Source organism: Physeter macrocephalus, chromosome 11 (assembly GCF_002837175.3).
Source record: "Physeter macrocephalus isolate SW-GA chromosome 11, ASM283717v5, whole genome shotgun sequence".
Taxonomy (NCBI): Eukaryota; Metazoa; Chordata; class Mammalia; order Artiodactyla; family Physeteridae; genus Physeter; species Physeter macrocephalus.
The window spans coordinates 52,346,480-52,362,672 of NC_041224.1; the positions used below are offsets into that span (position 1 = coordinate 52,346,480).

Genomic DNA, 16,193 nt, shown 5'->3' on the forward strand with positions numbered 1-16,193 from the left:
CGCGAACCCGGCCCCCCTGCATCGGCAGGCGGACGCGCAACCACTGCGCCACCAGGGAAGCCCTGAAGCTTCATTTTTTTTATGGCTGTATAATATTCTACTCTATTATGAACCATAAATTATTTCCCCATAAATTATATCACCAACTGATGAGCATTTGTCTCCAGTCTTCTCCATCATCAAAAAATGTCACATCAAAGATCTTTACACATGTATCATTTTGTATACATTTCAGGACACCTAAAGGTTAAATTCTCCCAAGCAGAATTCATGAGTCAAAGGGTGTATGCTTATAGATTTGAAAAATATTGCCGAAATGCCCTCCACAGAAGTGTACTAGTTCATGTTCCTACCAGTAATGTGTTAGAGAGACTATGCCCCTATGTTTTTACCAGCAGAGTGTTTAAATTACTACAAAATTTTTGCCATTTTGACAGTTAAGAAATAGTTTTTCAGTGTAATTTTAATTTGCATTTCTCTTATTATCATGGGGGTGAGCATATTTTCATGTTTTAAGAGTCATCTATATTTCCTTTTCTATGAGATGGCTTTCATGCCCTTTGTTTATTTTACTTTTGGATTTGTGACCTTTTCATCGATTGTATATAATACTCATTACATATTAGGCATCTCCAGCCCATAACATGCTGTTTCTCTGCATATTTCAAGTTTCTTGGTTATAAAACCAATGTCTTCTCTGTGGAAGAACAATTTTTTTAAACAGCAAATGGAGCCTCTTACTTTCACACAGCGCAAAGTCTCAAAATGGGCCATAGCACCAGCTCACCTGGACTTTGGGGCCTCCTCCAGACACCCTGGAGATGTAGCTCATGATGTATTTGGCAGCCACTGTCTTTCCAGCACCACTTTCACCACTAAGGAAAGAAAGACAAAAATACCCACCTGTGAAGTGGCTCATGACCAGCTCCCTTTCCTCTGAAAAGACCCCCTCAAAACAAAACCAAAAACAAAAGGAAACAGGCAGAAAGGAATTCAGTAAAAAATGCACAATACTGGTTGAGAAAGTTAAATCACAGCAGGATCAGGTTACCTCCATAACTTGTATGATCACTATTAACATGGTGTGTGGGCCAGGGTTCTGATAACCATCACTGTGTACGGGACAGACAATTCAGCATTCTAAATGCCCAATAATAGGAGGAAGCATGAACAGGAACATTACGGAACCTCAGAAGGACAGACTAGACAGATTACAACCGACAGGAAGATTGTAAACATTGCGGGAGAAAAGCACACAAAGTAGTGTTATGTGAAATAGATCAGATTCAAATTATATGTAAAACAGCGTTAAAAAACTGTAAAGAAAAAAAAGCACATAAGAAAAATATTAGCAGAGGTTTTGGTAAAGGAAAAGATACCGTGGGAGACTTCTTTCAGTTCATTATATTTTCCAAACTTTTAGTAATCACATATTTCTTCTGTAATTAAAAAAAAGAAAAAGAAAAAGTAGGCACTCTCAGGTTTCAAACCATGTGCCTTGAACTGATGCAAGCAACTTTATTTTAGAAGTTCTAAAATTAAAGGATGAGGTAATATTAATCACATCCTGCGTAAGAAAGACGAGTTCCGTTTGGTGGCCTTACTGCATGAGGAAAGTCTTTTGTTAATACCGTATAGTCAGATCTTCAAAATTCCTGTTTCTTCCCCCAAAATCCCCTTGAACTGATGACGACCTGAATTCAAAACATGCTTAAGTCAGTCAGATTTCTCATTTCTCTACTGGTAGCCTTTGTATTTCCATGATAGAATTAGATGAAAGGAATCCATTATCATGTAAAATAATGGTGAAATTTAACATGAAAAATTCAGGCTGCTGTGAGTTCCTAAGACACTATTTTTGTTTGCTATTGGTGATCAAGAATTTTGGGGTACAGAGTAAATATTCTGTGAACACCCAACCTAATGAACTGTTACCAATTGCTTAGGTACTCAAGAAAAGAGTAAACACTTGCTTAGGGTCCAACCAAGCCAGGTGGCCCCCATCCCCAAAAGGAAACTGAAATAAATTTGGAAATAATTTGCTATTTCAAAACAAAACAAAATGAGGATTAGAGTCACCACCATAGCAAAACTCAGAACTCTGTTGAATTTCTTTGAACTAATATGTTATATGTTTAATTAGAGAGATTATAGGGAAGAATGAGGGAACCATCCTCTGTGAGGACTTCTAAAGGTCTGACTCCATCTGTGCAACTCATTCAGCACCCTAGTACTCAGCTCCTGACTTCCAGGTCACATGAATACAGAAACCAAACTGGTATTTCATAAGATATGGCGGAAAGTAGAAAGCCAATGAGCCTGGGATGACATGTCACACTGATTACAGAGCCATGCTTACTCACAGGCACAAGTAGGTATAATAAATATTTCAGCTCCATGAGGAAGTTATCTGTTCAAATGGTCCATGTAATCAGAAGATTTATACCGTAGATCCAAGGTCAAAACATGCACTCTCACTCATTTGAAGCATAGGTTTGTTAACAATGAAACTCCATTTTATAATGTTGTAAATAACGTGAACATTCAAGAATATTGGAAAGTCCAAGAGTACAATGGTACAACCAGCCTATATATTATTACACAGACATTTAAAATAATTAGAAAACTATGTGGCAACATAAAAACAATGCAATTAAGGCTAAGTGGCAACATAAGCAGAAGACACTGTACCTATAACATGATTACAACTATGTAAAAATAATGTATGGACAAGAACAGAAATGGAACAAGGAAAAAGAAACAGTTCTGACTTGTTGGGGGGCTGATATCTGGACGATTCTTGTTTCTTTTGATGAGATTTCTCTTAGGGTTTAAAGTTTTGAGAGAGACAATTACCCATATATTTCATATTTTTAAAAAATATGGTACTTCCCTGGTGGTCCAGTGGTTAAGACTCCGTGCTTCCACAGCAGGGGGTGGGGGTTCGGTCCCTGGTTGGGGAAGTTCCACATGCTGTGCAGTGTGGCCAAGGAAAAAAAAAAAAAGAGGAACAGAAAAAAAACAAACAAAACAAAACAAAAAAAACACCCAGCATTTCCAGAAAAAGTGGGATCGCACATCACAATGATAATCAACAGGATTAATTTCTTTAGATTATTACTATGTCATGAGTAAACAACTTTCGTATTTAGAATTCCTTAGAGAAAGTTGTGAGTGTGTAAAAGAGAAAAGGAAAAAAACCAATAAATCCTATTAGAATTACTAAATGAAAGTATAGTAGTGTCCCCTCTGTGTCTTTGGTTAGTAGTGTGATTAGACATAAAATGTTTTGTGTCTTTTGTTGAAAGAAAAAAAAGGAAGAATAATGGAAAGTAACTCATTTCATATATTAAAATAAGTATTCCAGGTACATTAATAGGACATCTACATTCTCAGTAACACTGATATTTTTCAGAAGATTTAAAATAATTAGTTATGGCTGAACTTTGATCGGAATTTTCATTTCTTGGATTCAATTTACAGATGCTTAAAAAGAAATTTTATTGATCAGAGGCCGGTAATTTGCTCAGAATATGGTACAAGAATGGAGTGCTCCATAATTACTTTAAGCTTACAGTACATATAACCATAATTACATTGGCCCTTTCAGGGAAAAAAATTGTTTCTTCCCCTGGACTAAAACCCATGTTAAAAGAATGTGAAGGTATCAGACAGATTATACAGCACATGTGAAATTATATGCTTTGCATCTCACAGCAATTAGATCAATTTGCTTTGTTTATGGTTATAAGGCCTTTCTTAAGTGCCTTCACTTGACTTCTAAAGTGGACCAAAAAATACTCTAGAAATGTATGTGACTTAAAATTAGAAAAATGCCCCAGTGGTCCCTAAGTCCAGCAGCCTATCAGAATCCTCAAAGTACTTAAAAAATGCCCATGTCTGGGCCTGTCTTCAGACCTGCTGAATCCTGGTCTCCAGGGACAGGGCCTAGAAATAAGGATTTCTAACAAACTCCCTAGTTCTCATATAGCTGGCTGGGAACCAGCTAAACAAATGTAAAACGCAGTCAAGACAGATTTCATAGGAAACATCAATTCAAATAGGAAATAATGTAATGTTTCTGACTGCATTCACTATACAAATGGAAACATATGCTAAAATTTCAAAGAAATGGAAAGAATGTTCGGGGCGGGGTGGGAGGTCGCTATTTACAATGATACATTAATAATTGGATTAAAAGAACTATAATTGTTTTTCTTAGTCTGAAGATTATTCCTCACTTAAAAATCAATAGTGTTTTCAATTCAGTTCAACTGATTCTAGCAAATGTAAAAATATCTTAGTCGTATTTGGGGGTGGTATCCCAGAGAACAGGTAGAGTTGACCATTCCTCCTATCTCCCCCTTGCTAGTCTCAAAATATCTCTGCTGGTTCTTACCACACTAGCTGTTGTTCCCTTATAACTGTGCAAGTTAATGTAATTGAAATGCTGCTCTGCCTACTTTACATTTATTTGCACTTTAGAAAGGATAAAAATTTAAAACAAAAATTGTATGTGCACTTGCTTACCCAGCATGCACTAAGTGCCTCCCTGTGCCAAAGGCGAGGCTGGGAAGAAATGTGTCTCTTGCCCTGGAGGGCAAGTGCACCAACACTGTGATAACACCTTGGAGATATGGGTACAGTTTTAGGGATTCCTGAGTTTGTAATAGGAAAAGATTCCTAAAGAAATGCACGAGCTAAGTCAAGTCACACTACTTACATTTCAACGAGACAGATAAAGTTAGCCAGGTAGGGGAATGAGGGTGTGTGTGTGTGTGTGTGTGTGTGTGTGTGTGTGCATGTGTATGTGCACACATGCAGGGGCAAGCATCAGAGGGCGGCATTCCTGCCCAGAATGAATGATTGATAAGACAATGAAGTTATGAAAATTCCCACTGGGTCCTACTCTCTTAGACCTGACTTTTTTCTTTTTTTATATAGGGACATATTAGTATTAAACTTGACTCTTATTTCAGAAGGTATAACCCAAGGGTAAAAAAACACAGAGATAGTTTAAAAACTTTTTTCGAATTCTACAGTTATAAAAGATAAACATATCGGTGGCTGAAAAGAGTCCAGATGAGAAATAACATCAACTCCAAAGGAGATTTGAAAGCAAACTAAAATTTTGCAGATGTATTCACTGTAGCATGTGTCCTCTGGGTGGGTAAGGCATGTCAAGCACTGCTCTAAGGGCTTCAATCATTTGATCTGGATAATAGCCCTGTGAGATAGGGACTATTCTTATTCCCATTATTTGATGAAAAAGGCTAAGCAACTTGCTCAGGGACACAGAGCTAGTGAGTGACATCACTAGGAAAGGACTTGAGATAGTTTAAATCAGGAGCCTGAGCTATACTGCTTCAGATGAAGGTCTATATTTAGATAGTCAATTAAAATCAACAAAGTGTCCTAATGAACTCCATAAATAGCACAGTCACAGTATAATCAAACTTCTAGTTACTGAGTTTTTACTGATACACACCCCTTGAAGCAAGGCTTCTGCCAAAACACTTATTATCTCACACACAGTCGGAGCTAACAAATAATCATAGCCTGCATCACTGCTCACAAGACAAGATGCGATCGGGAAGGAGAAACACATCAAAGAAGATTCTGGACAGACTTCTCCAAAGACTCAATTCACACACACCCTTCCTGGCAGCCCTACTGGACCTGGGAAAGAAAGAAGTCTGAAGTGAAGCATCTCTGTTGCCCATCCGAAGGGTTCCAGGGCTGGAGAGAAAGGGGTGATCCGTCAGAGCTTGTGATGACACTGAAAAGTAGAGCCTCAAGTACATGCAAAGGCTGAAAGTATAAAATACAAAATCAGACATGCCAACACGACTGAGTAAATGATAAAAAAATTCATTAACATAATGAGGAAAGTGAGAATAAGACAAAGAACTGTTATTTCTTCCAAATCAATTGGTATTGTCAGGCAGACAAAATTATCACCTACCATCTGCCAATGCTCACATTGGCCCAGCCTGATGCAATAGGAAAAACCCAATGTTTAGTCTGAACACAAAGTTTCAGCCCCAGCTCAGCTACTTATTAGCTCTGCAATTCCTTTTACTGTTACTACCAGGTATTTTACATCACTCCTTAACAGTTAAAAACAACTTTTTATATGTATTTCCTTATTCAATAGCTTTCCTGTAAGGTATTAATCCCCATTTTGCAGATGAAGTGACTGAGGCTTGCAGAAGTCACACACTTTCGACAGAACAGAATAACAAGTCTGCCCCGTGACTCAATTCCAGAGATCTTTCCACTGTACCACATGACCATGGGCAGTAACAGGTTACTAACCAGACAACCTGACACCTGCTGGCTCAAAGCAGCAGAGAAAAGTGGATTGAGTGTACTAGGGGAGCCAGGCAGCCCTGGCTTGATGCATGGCTTTGCCACATTTCAAATGTGAGACATTTAACATGTTTCATTACCTCTCTGAGACTCAGTTCTCTGATCTGCAAAAAGGGGGGTTGTAATACCTAGTTTACTATGTTGTAAATGATATAAGTAAAAGATGCTGAGATACAAAGCAAATACTTAAAAAGGGGTTATTATGATGATTATAGAGAATATATTAATTAGCTAATGAGTCAGGCTTCCTGAATAACATTCTTTGATGAAGCCTGGTCAGGGAACTTGGGGTAGAAAGGCACATTTGAGCCCCCAGCTCTTCAAACCCACAGCCAGAGGGCAGACCTCATGCAGACCCCACAGTCAGGGGTGTGAGGCAACTGGGCCTCCCAAAGCCGGGCCAGAGGGACAGGGAGCCTCAAAGGATGCTGGTGCTGAGATAAACAAGAAATTGCGTGGACTGAAAGAAACAGAAAAGAGTTCCAATGCTAATAATAAAAGGCTCCTGAAATACATCAAAGACAGGAAGTCAGCTTGAGAATCCATGAGACACTTGACAGTGCTGAGGCAGAGAGCAGAGATAAGACATAAGCCAAATATTAGAAGTGATCTGATTTTTAAAATTATTTAAATCTTTACTCTTTACTCCTGCAACTCTTAGGGATTCCAAATCCAAAATGTCTCTTGAAGAAGATAGTTCAGAAATCTTAGATCCAATAGTGACACCTATCTCCTTTTCCTCTATGAAAATTCTCATATTCAATCAGTCACCAAATCTTTTGATGTGCCTTCAAAAGATCTCTCACGTCTTTATTTCTTAAAAAATATTTATTTGGCACGGATTCAGGATACAACCTACCAAGACTTTGCAAATGTTGTATACATTAAGAACAGAACACCCTACTTTTCAGAAAAACAACTGCTTAAGAATATTTCAAGCAAAAAAAATTAGAAACTGGATCAAATGTGATGCTCTCAAATCAACATCACGTTTTTTTTTAAACGCGCTCGGACAGCAAGAACTGATACAGGCCAAAAGTGGAATTCACTTTTGATGGCAGCAATAAAACTGCCACATAAATGTTCTCTAAGACCCTGTAAGTCTTTACAGAGGTCAGCTGGCAAGGGCTGCAGAAATGCCTCTGGCCACAGTGCCAAGGTCTGGTCTGGTGATACAGAGATGGTAGAGAATATGAGAAAAACTTGCCATTTCTCCTTCCCCTCTTACCACACCATGATTATTTTATTCAGTAAATTTGCATAGATGTCTCTGATAGGTCCAAAGGTACCACATATGCAATTCTAAAACACAAATCCAAATTCTGGATTCTGGAGCACAGAAAACTATTGAGTTAAGCAGATTTGGGCTGCTCATTTACTGGGCTCATAGGTGGATACCTGTGTCTTCAGGTGCTCATCATTGTCAATGATACTAATGTAGCTACAGCTGTTGTGTTTTTCTCTTGGCACTGCCTGGAGTCCACATTCACTTCCTATTCCTTTAATTCCTTCAGAGGCTTATGGAATGTCACACATCAGTTTCCTCTTTGCCTTTCCAACTCAGGTCAGGCCCTCATCACCTCATTACGTATCTGCATTTGCTCAAGATCCCATCACTTTTCTACCCATAGACTAGTCTTTGTGAACCAGCCTCCCGTGGTATCGTGTCTCTGCTCAGAGACCTGCAAGACATCACCAAGGCCTGAAGGTTTATCTGCAGATCACCCAGCCTGGGAATGAGGATTTCAGGAGGCTTGGTCTTGGTGCTCAACTAGAATAAATTGGGGGGCTTGAAAAAAGATATTGGATGCCCTGGGCCCACCATAAATCAGTTGAAAGAGAATTTTGAGAAGGGTAGCCTAGATGTCTTTATAGGCACTGAGCCAACAGGGCAATTCAGGAATGGGAGATATTTATCCCTGGAGAGTTAAATTAGTGAACGCAAGGCACAGGGGATGAAATCAGCATCAACGGCAGCCACTCTCCCTGATCTGTCTGCCAGTGAGCTCTTGGGGAAGACTCGGGAAACATTAAGGCAGATCCTGGCTGTTTATTCCTGATAGAACTTAACCTACTGCATGGTAGGGGCTGACAGGACAAAGGGTAGGTTAATACAAAGCGGTTGGCCTACATGGAATCAGGACAGGAAACATCAACAGCAGACACGATGGGTTTTCCCCAAGTAAACAGACTACTGAGGAGCAGACCACTGTCTCCAGATAAAAGTGGGGGCCGTGACATGATGACATTAGCCACTGTGATCATCCCTCGGCTCGGAATCCAACCCTCTAATGGTAATCCAGCAACCCTCATGGACTGTGTTCCAGGGAAATAATCAACAGAGCAGTCCACCACAGGCAGAATTCTCCTTATAAAATCATGAACTGGGGTCTAATTCACACTCTCACTTGTGAGTCTGGTTGGCCAGTCAGTCAACCTGAGGCTGCTCAACTCCAGCTATTTTGACAAGTCTGTACATGTTTGCAAAACTCAGGACCAACAACTGATCAACAACAAAGGAGGCAAGAATATACAATGGAGAAAGGACAGCCTCTTCAATAAGTGGTGCTGGGAAAACTGGACAGCTACATGTAAAAGGATGAAACTAGAACACACCCTAACACCACACACAAAAATAAACTCAAAATGGATTAAAGACCTAAATGTAAGACCAGATACTATAAAACTCCTAGAGGAAAACAAAGGCAGAACACTCTCTGACATAAATCGCAGCAATATTTTTTGGATCCGCCTCCTAAAGCAAAGGAAAGAAAAGCAAAAATAAACAAACGGGATCTAATTAAGCTTAAGAGCTTTTGCATAGCAAAGGAAACCGCTGACAAAATGAAAAGACAACCTACTGAATGGGAGAAAATATTTGCAAACGAAATGACCAATAAGGGGTTAATATCCAACATATATAAACGGCTCATAGAATTCAACATCAAAGAAATGAACAACCTGATAAAAAATGGGCAGAAGAACTGAACAAACATTTTTCCAAAGAGGAAATGCAGATGGCCAACAGGCACATGAAAAGATGCTCAACATCACTAATTATCAGGGAAATGCAAATCAAAACCACCACGAGATACCACCTCACACATGTCAGAATGGCCGTCATCGAAAAGAACACAACTAACAAATGTTGGCGAGGATGTGGAGAAAAGGGAACCCTCAAACACTGCTGGTGGGAATACAGATTGGTGCAACCACTCTGGAAAAAAGTATGGAGGTTTTTCAAAAAACTAAAAATAGAACTACTCTAATAGAATGACCCAGCAATTCCACTCTTGGGTATATATCCGAAAAAAACAAAAACACCAATTGGAAAAGACACATGTACTCCAATGTTCATTGCAGCATTACTTACAATTGCCAAGACACGGAAGTAACCTAAGTGTCCATCAACAGATGAATGGATAAAGAAGATGTAGTATATATACACAATGCAATATTCTTCAGCCATAAAAAAGAAAGAAATTTTGCCTTTGCAGCAGCATGGATGGACTTGGAGGGCATTATGCTAAGTGATACAAGTCAGACAAAGACAAATACTGTATGACATCACTTATATGTGGAATCTAATAAATACAACAAACTAGTGAACGTAACATAAAAGAAACAGACTCAGAGAGAACCAACTAGTGGTTATCAGTGGGAGGTGGGGAGGGGCAAGATAGTGGTGGGAGATTAAGGAGTACAAACTAATATGTATAAAGTAAGCTACAAGGATATAGGGTACAACACAGGGAATATAGCCAATATTTTATAGTAACTATAAAGGGAGTATAAACTTTAAAAATTGTGAATCACCATATTATACACCTGTGCATATTACCGTACATCAGCTATACTTCAATTAAAAAAAACAAACTCAGGGCCAAGGCTTGGATGGAGGTCTGCACTTGAGAAAGCAGCTTGTCTTCTTCCCTGATTTCTTTCTTTTTAAATTCAATTTGTTACACTGATTTCTATCCAGAAATAATCAGTTACAAGTCCATCCTGTCACTGTATCCACCTCTTCAGAAAACCTAAGATTGGGATGGAACTGATAAGATTTCTTCTATGTGCTGCATTATCCCATCTAAGCATACACATTTCGTGGTCATCACTTCGTAATGTACACCTATATCGAATCACTATGTTGTGCATCTAGATCTAACATAGTGCTGTAGGTCAATCATACTTCAATTTTAAAAAATCATAAAAAATTTTTTCTTATCACATTAATATAATTTTCTTTTAAAAAACTTCTTTAAATGTATTTGACCTTCATTTCGGTTTCTTCTATAGCATCATTTAAAATGCATAAAATATGTATTGTCATGGAAATCCAAAATATATTTTTCTCTAAAGCTAAATGCTTTAAACAAAAAATATTTATATACATTATTAATAAAATGTTTAACAAATCAGATACAAAAATAAATTTAATAATTTATTTTAAAATTAAAAATAAATAAATAAAAAATAAAGCATATGCATTTCATCATGTAGATAAGGTCACATACCAGGGAAATCAGAAGGTGAAAGTCTAAAAGAACACCAGAGAGATTAGATCATCATTAATTTTTAATTTCCTACTTAAAGGATACTAAAAATTCCTAGTCTCTCCAGCTACGGCAGAAGCCCTTTGCACAAGGAGCAGACTTTTCTTCCAGCCCCCAGAAAGTTGGTTTTGTATGTTTTCTGTTCACAAGTGCATTCAGGTAGGCAGCATTGGACTCAGCCCTAGCTGAATGAGCACCCAGCTCTCCCATGTCAGTAGCTGCAAACTTGGGCTTCTCCACCCAGAACAGCATTTCCCTGCCTTCCCTTCCCTCAAGCATTATTTGGAAGAGTTCCAAAACCCCCAAACCAGGAGAGACCTCAGAGGTCATCTGGTCAATCAGTTCACTCATAAGTGAAGACATCGAGGCCCAGATGAGTGTTAGGTTTGCTGCCCAGGATCACACAGCTGGTGAGAGTGAACCACAGCACAGCAGAGACAGCAAATCTACTTTCTCAAAGCAGATGAAGCACAGCTCTTGGGTAGTAAAGAAATTTGTCTGGGGTCTTTGGCAACTGGCCAGTGATTTATTATTAAAAGCTTTGGAAAGCCATGTCTAAGTTCTGACCCATGGAGAAAATGGAGGCTACAGATATTGGCCCAAATCTTCAGGAGGGCTGGAGACTACCAGTCAGTCATGCAGGCAGTATGTGACTGAGCCCAAATAAAATCTCTGGACAGCAAAGGCTTGGGTGAACTTCCTAGTTGGCAATACTGTCAACTCCCACACCAGGACTGGAAGGAGGAAACACCATCCATGACTCCACGGGGAGAGAATGCCCAGAAGCATCACACGTGGACCTCTCCCAGACCTTGCCCTTGTGTCTCTACTTTTTTCTGGTTCTGCTTTGTACCCTTTGCTCTAATAAAAGTGCAACCATAGGCACAGGGCTTTCATGAGGTTTGTGAGTCATTCCAGTAAATTAATGAAATTGAGGGGTTGGTGGGAACCCTGGAACTTGCAGCTGATGTCTTGTGGAGGACTGTGCCTTTCACGTGTGAAGTTTGGCTTGACTTGGGGTGGTTAGTGTCAGAAGTCAAAGCAGCTCCTTGTTCCACCGTCTCCTATATTAAAGCACAGACACTGCAATAGAAATCCCTGGAGCAGGGCCTTCAAGTCTTTGCCACCTGAACACTGGAAAGAAGGATCCTAGAAGTGGGCATGTGTCCTGCTTCAGGGCAAGTGTACCCTGCAGGACAGATTGAGGGGATCCAAGAAAGGGAAAGAGGTGGGCTATGAAAAACAGAAGTAGCTCCAAACTGGAGAAGCTCATGCAACAAGACCATTCCCTTCCTTCTCATCTCACTAGGGGCCCAGGAGGAAGGAAAAACGGCAAGGGAATATATTACAAAACTCATCCTATCCTCTCTCATTTAATTCAAGTCAAGAAAACACCTCCTGGCTTCCCTGGTGGCGCAGTGGTTGAGAGTCTGCCTGCCGATGCAGGAGACACGAGTTCGTGCCCCGGTCCGGGAAGATCCCACACGCCGCAGAGCGGCTGGGCCCGTGAGCCATGGCCGCTGAGCCTGCGCGTCTGGAGCCTGTGCTCCGCAACGGGAGAGGCCACAACAGTGAGAGGCCCGCGTACCGCAAAAAAAACAAAAAGGAAAACACCTCGCACCTCTTCATTGGCCAGTGACCTCCACTTGGGGTCAAACGGAAGCATTTCCAATTCAGCAACCAAACTCATCAACACCCAATGCTCCTTCCAAAGGGCTTCACCTGAAGCTAAATATTTAGATCTAGCTTCCAATTTACAGAAAAGTGAAGGAATTAGAGTAATGAGGCCATGAGGAAGCAACTGGACCAATCTAAAAGGTGTCTATAGGAAAAGTGGGTTGGTCTCTTGATCAAGTCAATGGAAAAAAAAATAATGGGACAGGGGAACTGTGGTAGGATTAAAAAAATGACTCGTAACCAAATGCAGCCAGTGCTCCTTGATTTACATAAACTGGCAAGAAAGGACATGTTTGCCACAACCACAGAAATTTACATAGAGACTGCTTATCTTTAGATGATATTAAGTGAGTATTAATTATTTAGTTGTGATAATGGTATTAGGGCTAAGTTAGAAAATGTTATTTTCTAGACATGCATAGGGAAACATTTAGAGGTAAGATGTCATGAAGTCTATATCTTGAAACGCTTCAATGTTTTTGTTTTATAGTTTTGACTTTAGAGCCCTGTAATGATTTATACAATTATATTACAAAATTAAAAATAAAAAATTTAAACTCTTAAAATCCAAAATGAAATAAATGAATCTAACTGTAGTTCAAGTTGGCATGTTAATGACACAGAAAAGAATTATTTTAAGGGACTTTTAAAACCCAATATTTTGACTGTACATCCTAAGGACCAGAAAGAACAAAAGAATTTTAAGTGAATTCAGTATTGCTGCGAATAATGTTGGTATTGTTATCTTCAAGCCTTAACAGAATTGCTTTATTTGCTTTATCCCATTATTTACTATGTAATATATATTATTTATTTATAAGTATACATTTATATATACTTATTTTTTTATAGTTTTATGCACCTACACAGTATAGAGCAAGTAACTGTAATAATGTCATCAGAAATCAAGGTTTTCAACGTAAGAAAAATGGGATACACATATAAAAACCAAAGAAGTAAAAACCCTATAATCTTAAAAATGAACTGGGGAATTTCCCTGGCAGTCCAGTGGTTAAGACTCTGCAACTCCACTGCAGGGGGCACAGGTTCAATCCCTGGTTGGGAACCAAGATACCGCATGCTGCATGGCAAAAAAATTACAAAAAAAAAAAAAATGAACTGGACATTATCAGTATGAACTCATGTTTCATTTTTTTCTTAAAAAGTTCATATTCCTTGCCTTTGTCCTCTGAAAAGAATAAGAAGCACTGTCAACAGACAGCAGTGAGCACTCTTAGTGACTAGATTGATGGTCTCTAAATACTTTTTTTTTTTTTTTTAATTTTTGCCTGCGTTGGGTCTTTGTTGTGCGGGCTTTCTCTAGTTGAGGCGAGCGGGGGCTACTCTTTGTTTTCAGTGCGCTGGTTTCTCAGTGCACTGGCTTCTCTTTTTGCGGAGCACAGGCTCTGGGCACGCGGGCTCAGTAGCTGTGGCACACGGGCTTAGTTGCTCCGCGGCATGTGGGATCTTCCCGGACCAGGGCTCGAACCCGTGTCCCCTGCATTGACAGGCAGATTCTTAACCACTGCACCACCAGGAAGTCCCTCTAAATACTATTTCCCATTAAAATGAACCAGGGTTTTTGATGGAATGGCTGATTCCAAGGCTTGGCAGAAAAGGTACAATATGAGCCTGGAACATCTTTTTTTTTTTAACCATCTTTATTGGAGTATAATTGCTTTACAGTGGTGTGTTAGTTTCTGCTATATAACAAACTGAGTCAGCTATACATATACATGTATATGTAGAGTGAGTCAGCTATATGTATACACATATCCCCATATCCCCTCGACTCTTGTGTCTCCCTCCCACACCTCTAGAGGTGGCCACAAAGCATGGATCTGATCATGCTGGGCTATGCAGCTGCTTCCCACTAGCTAGCTATTTTACATTTGGTAGTGTATATATGTCCATGCCACTCTCTCACTTCGTCCCAGCTTACCCTTCCCCCACCCTGTGTCCTCATGTCCATTCTCTACATGTGCCTTTATACCTGTCCTGACCCTAGGGTCTTCAGAACCATTTTATTTTATTTTTTTAGATTCCATATATATGTGTTAACATATAGTATTTGTTTTTCCCTTTCTGACTTACTTCACTCTGTATGACAGTCTCTAGGTCCATCCATCTCACTACAAATAACTCAATTCTGTTTCTTTTTATGGCTGAGTAATATTCCATTGTATACATGTGCCATTCATCTGTCGATGGACACTTAAGTTGCTTCCATGTCCTGGCTATTGTAAACAGAGCTGCAATGAACATTGCGGTACATGATTTTTTTTTTTTTTTTTTTTTTTGCAGTACGCGGCCTCTCACTGTTGTGGGCTCTCCCGTTGCGGAACACAGGCTCCGGACGTGCAGGCTCAGCAGCCATGGCTCACGGGCCCAGCCGCTCTGCGGCATGTGGGATCTTCCCGGACCGGGGCACGAACCTGTGTCCCCTGCATCGGCAGGCGGACTCTCAATCACTGCACCACCAGGGAAGCCCCATGATTCTTTTTGAATTATGGTTTTCTCAGGGTATATGCCCAGGAGTGGGATTGCTGGGTCATGTGGTAGTTCTACTTTTAGTTTAAGGAACCTCCATACTGTTCTCCATAGTGGCTGTATAAATTACATTCCCCCCAACAGTGCAAGAGGGTTCCCTTTTCTCCATGCCCTCTCCAGCATTTATTGTTTGTAGATTTTTTGATGATGGTCATTCTGACTGCTGTAAGGTGATACTTCACTGTAGTTTTGATTTGCATTTCTCTAATGGTTAGTGATGTTGAGCATCCTTTAATGTGCTGGTTGGCAATCTGTATATCTTCTTTGGAGAAATGTCTATTTAGGTCTTCTGCCTATTTTTGGATTGGGTTGTTTTTTTCATACTGAGCTGCATGAGCTGCTTGCATATTTTGGAGATTAATCCTTTGTCAGTTGCTTTGTTTGCAAATATTTTCCCCAACTCTGAGAGCTGTCTTTTCGTCTTGCTTATGGTTTCTTTTGCTGTGTAAAGCTTTTAAGTTTCACTAGGTCCCATTTATTGATTTTTGTTTTTCTTTCCATTTCTCTAGGAGTTGGGTCAAAAAGGATCTTGCTTTGATTTATGTCAGAGTTTTTTCTCAACATTGCTTTGACTATTTGGGGTCCTTTGTGTTTCCATACAGATTGTGAAAATTTTTGTTCTAGTTCTGTGAAAAATACCATTGGTGGTTTGATAGGGATTGTACTGAATCTGTAGACTGCTTTGGGTAGTATAGTCATTTTCACAATGTTGATTCCTCCAATCCAAGAACATGGTATATCTCTCTGCAGTGACACTTTTACTTCTTTTCCGATTTGGATTCCTTCTATTTCTTTTTCTTCTCTGACTGCTGTAGCTAAAACTTCCAGAACTATGTTGAATAATAGTGGTGAGAGTGGGCAACCTTGTCTTGCTCCTGATCTTTGTGGAAATGGTTTCCGTTTTTCACCATTGAGAATGATGCTGGCTGTGGATTTGTCATATATGTCCTTTATTATGTTGAGGTAAGTCCCCTCTATGCCTACTTTCTGGAGGGTTTTTATCATAAATGGGTGTTGAATTTTGTAGAAAGCTTTTTCTGC

General features: G+C 39.6%; 1 protein-coding gene across 4 annotated transcripts in view; it reads right to left on the minus strand.

Annotated features, from left to right (window-relative positions):
* The window catches only part of MYO1E (myosin IE), a 206,416-nt gene that overhangs the window by 85,565 nt on the left and 104,658 nt on the right, over positions 1-16,193 (minus strand). For all 4 annotated transcript variants that reach the window (XM_007128512.4, XM_055087997.1, XM_055087998.1 and 1 more), the window contains one exon: positions 788-875. In XM_007128512.4, the coding sequence (XP_007128574.1) occupies positions 788-875 (88 nt within the window). The remainder of the gene's footprint in view (positions 1-787; positions 876-16,193) is intronic.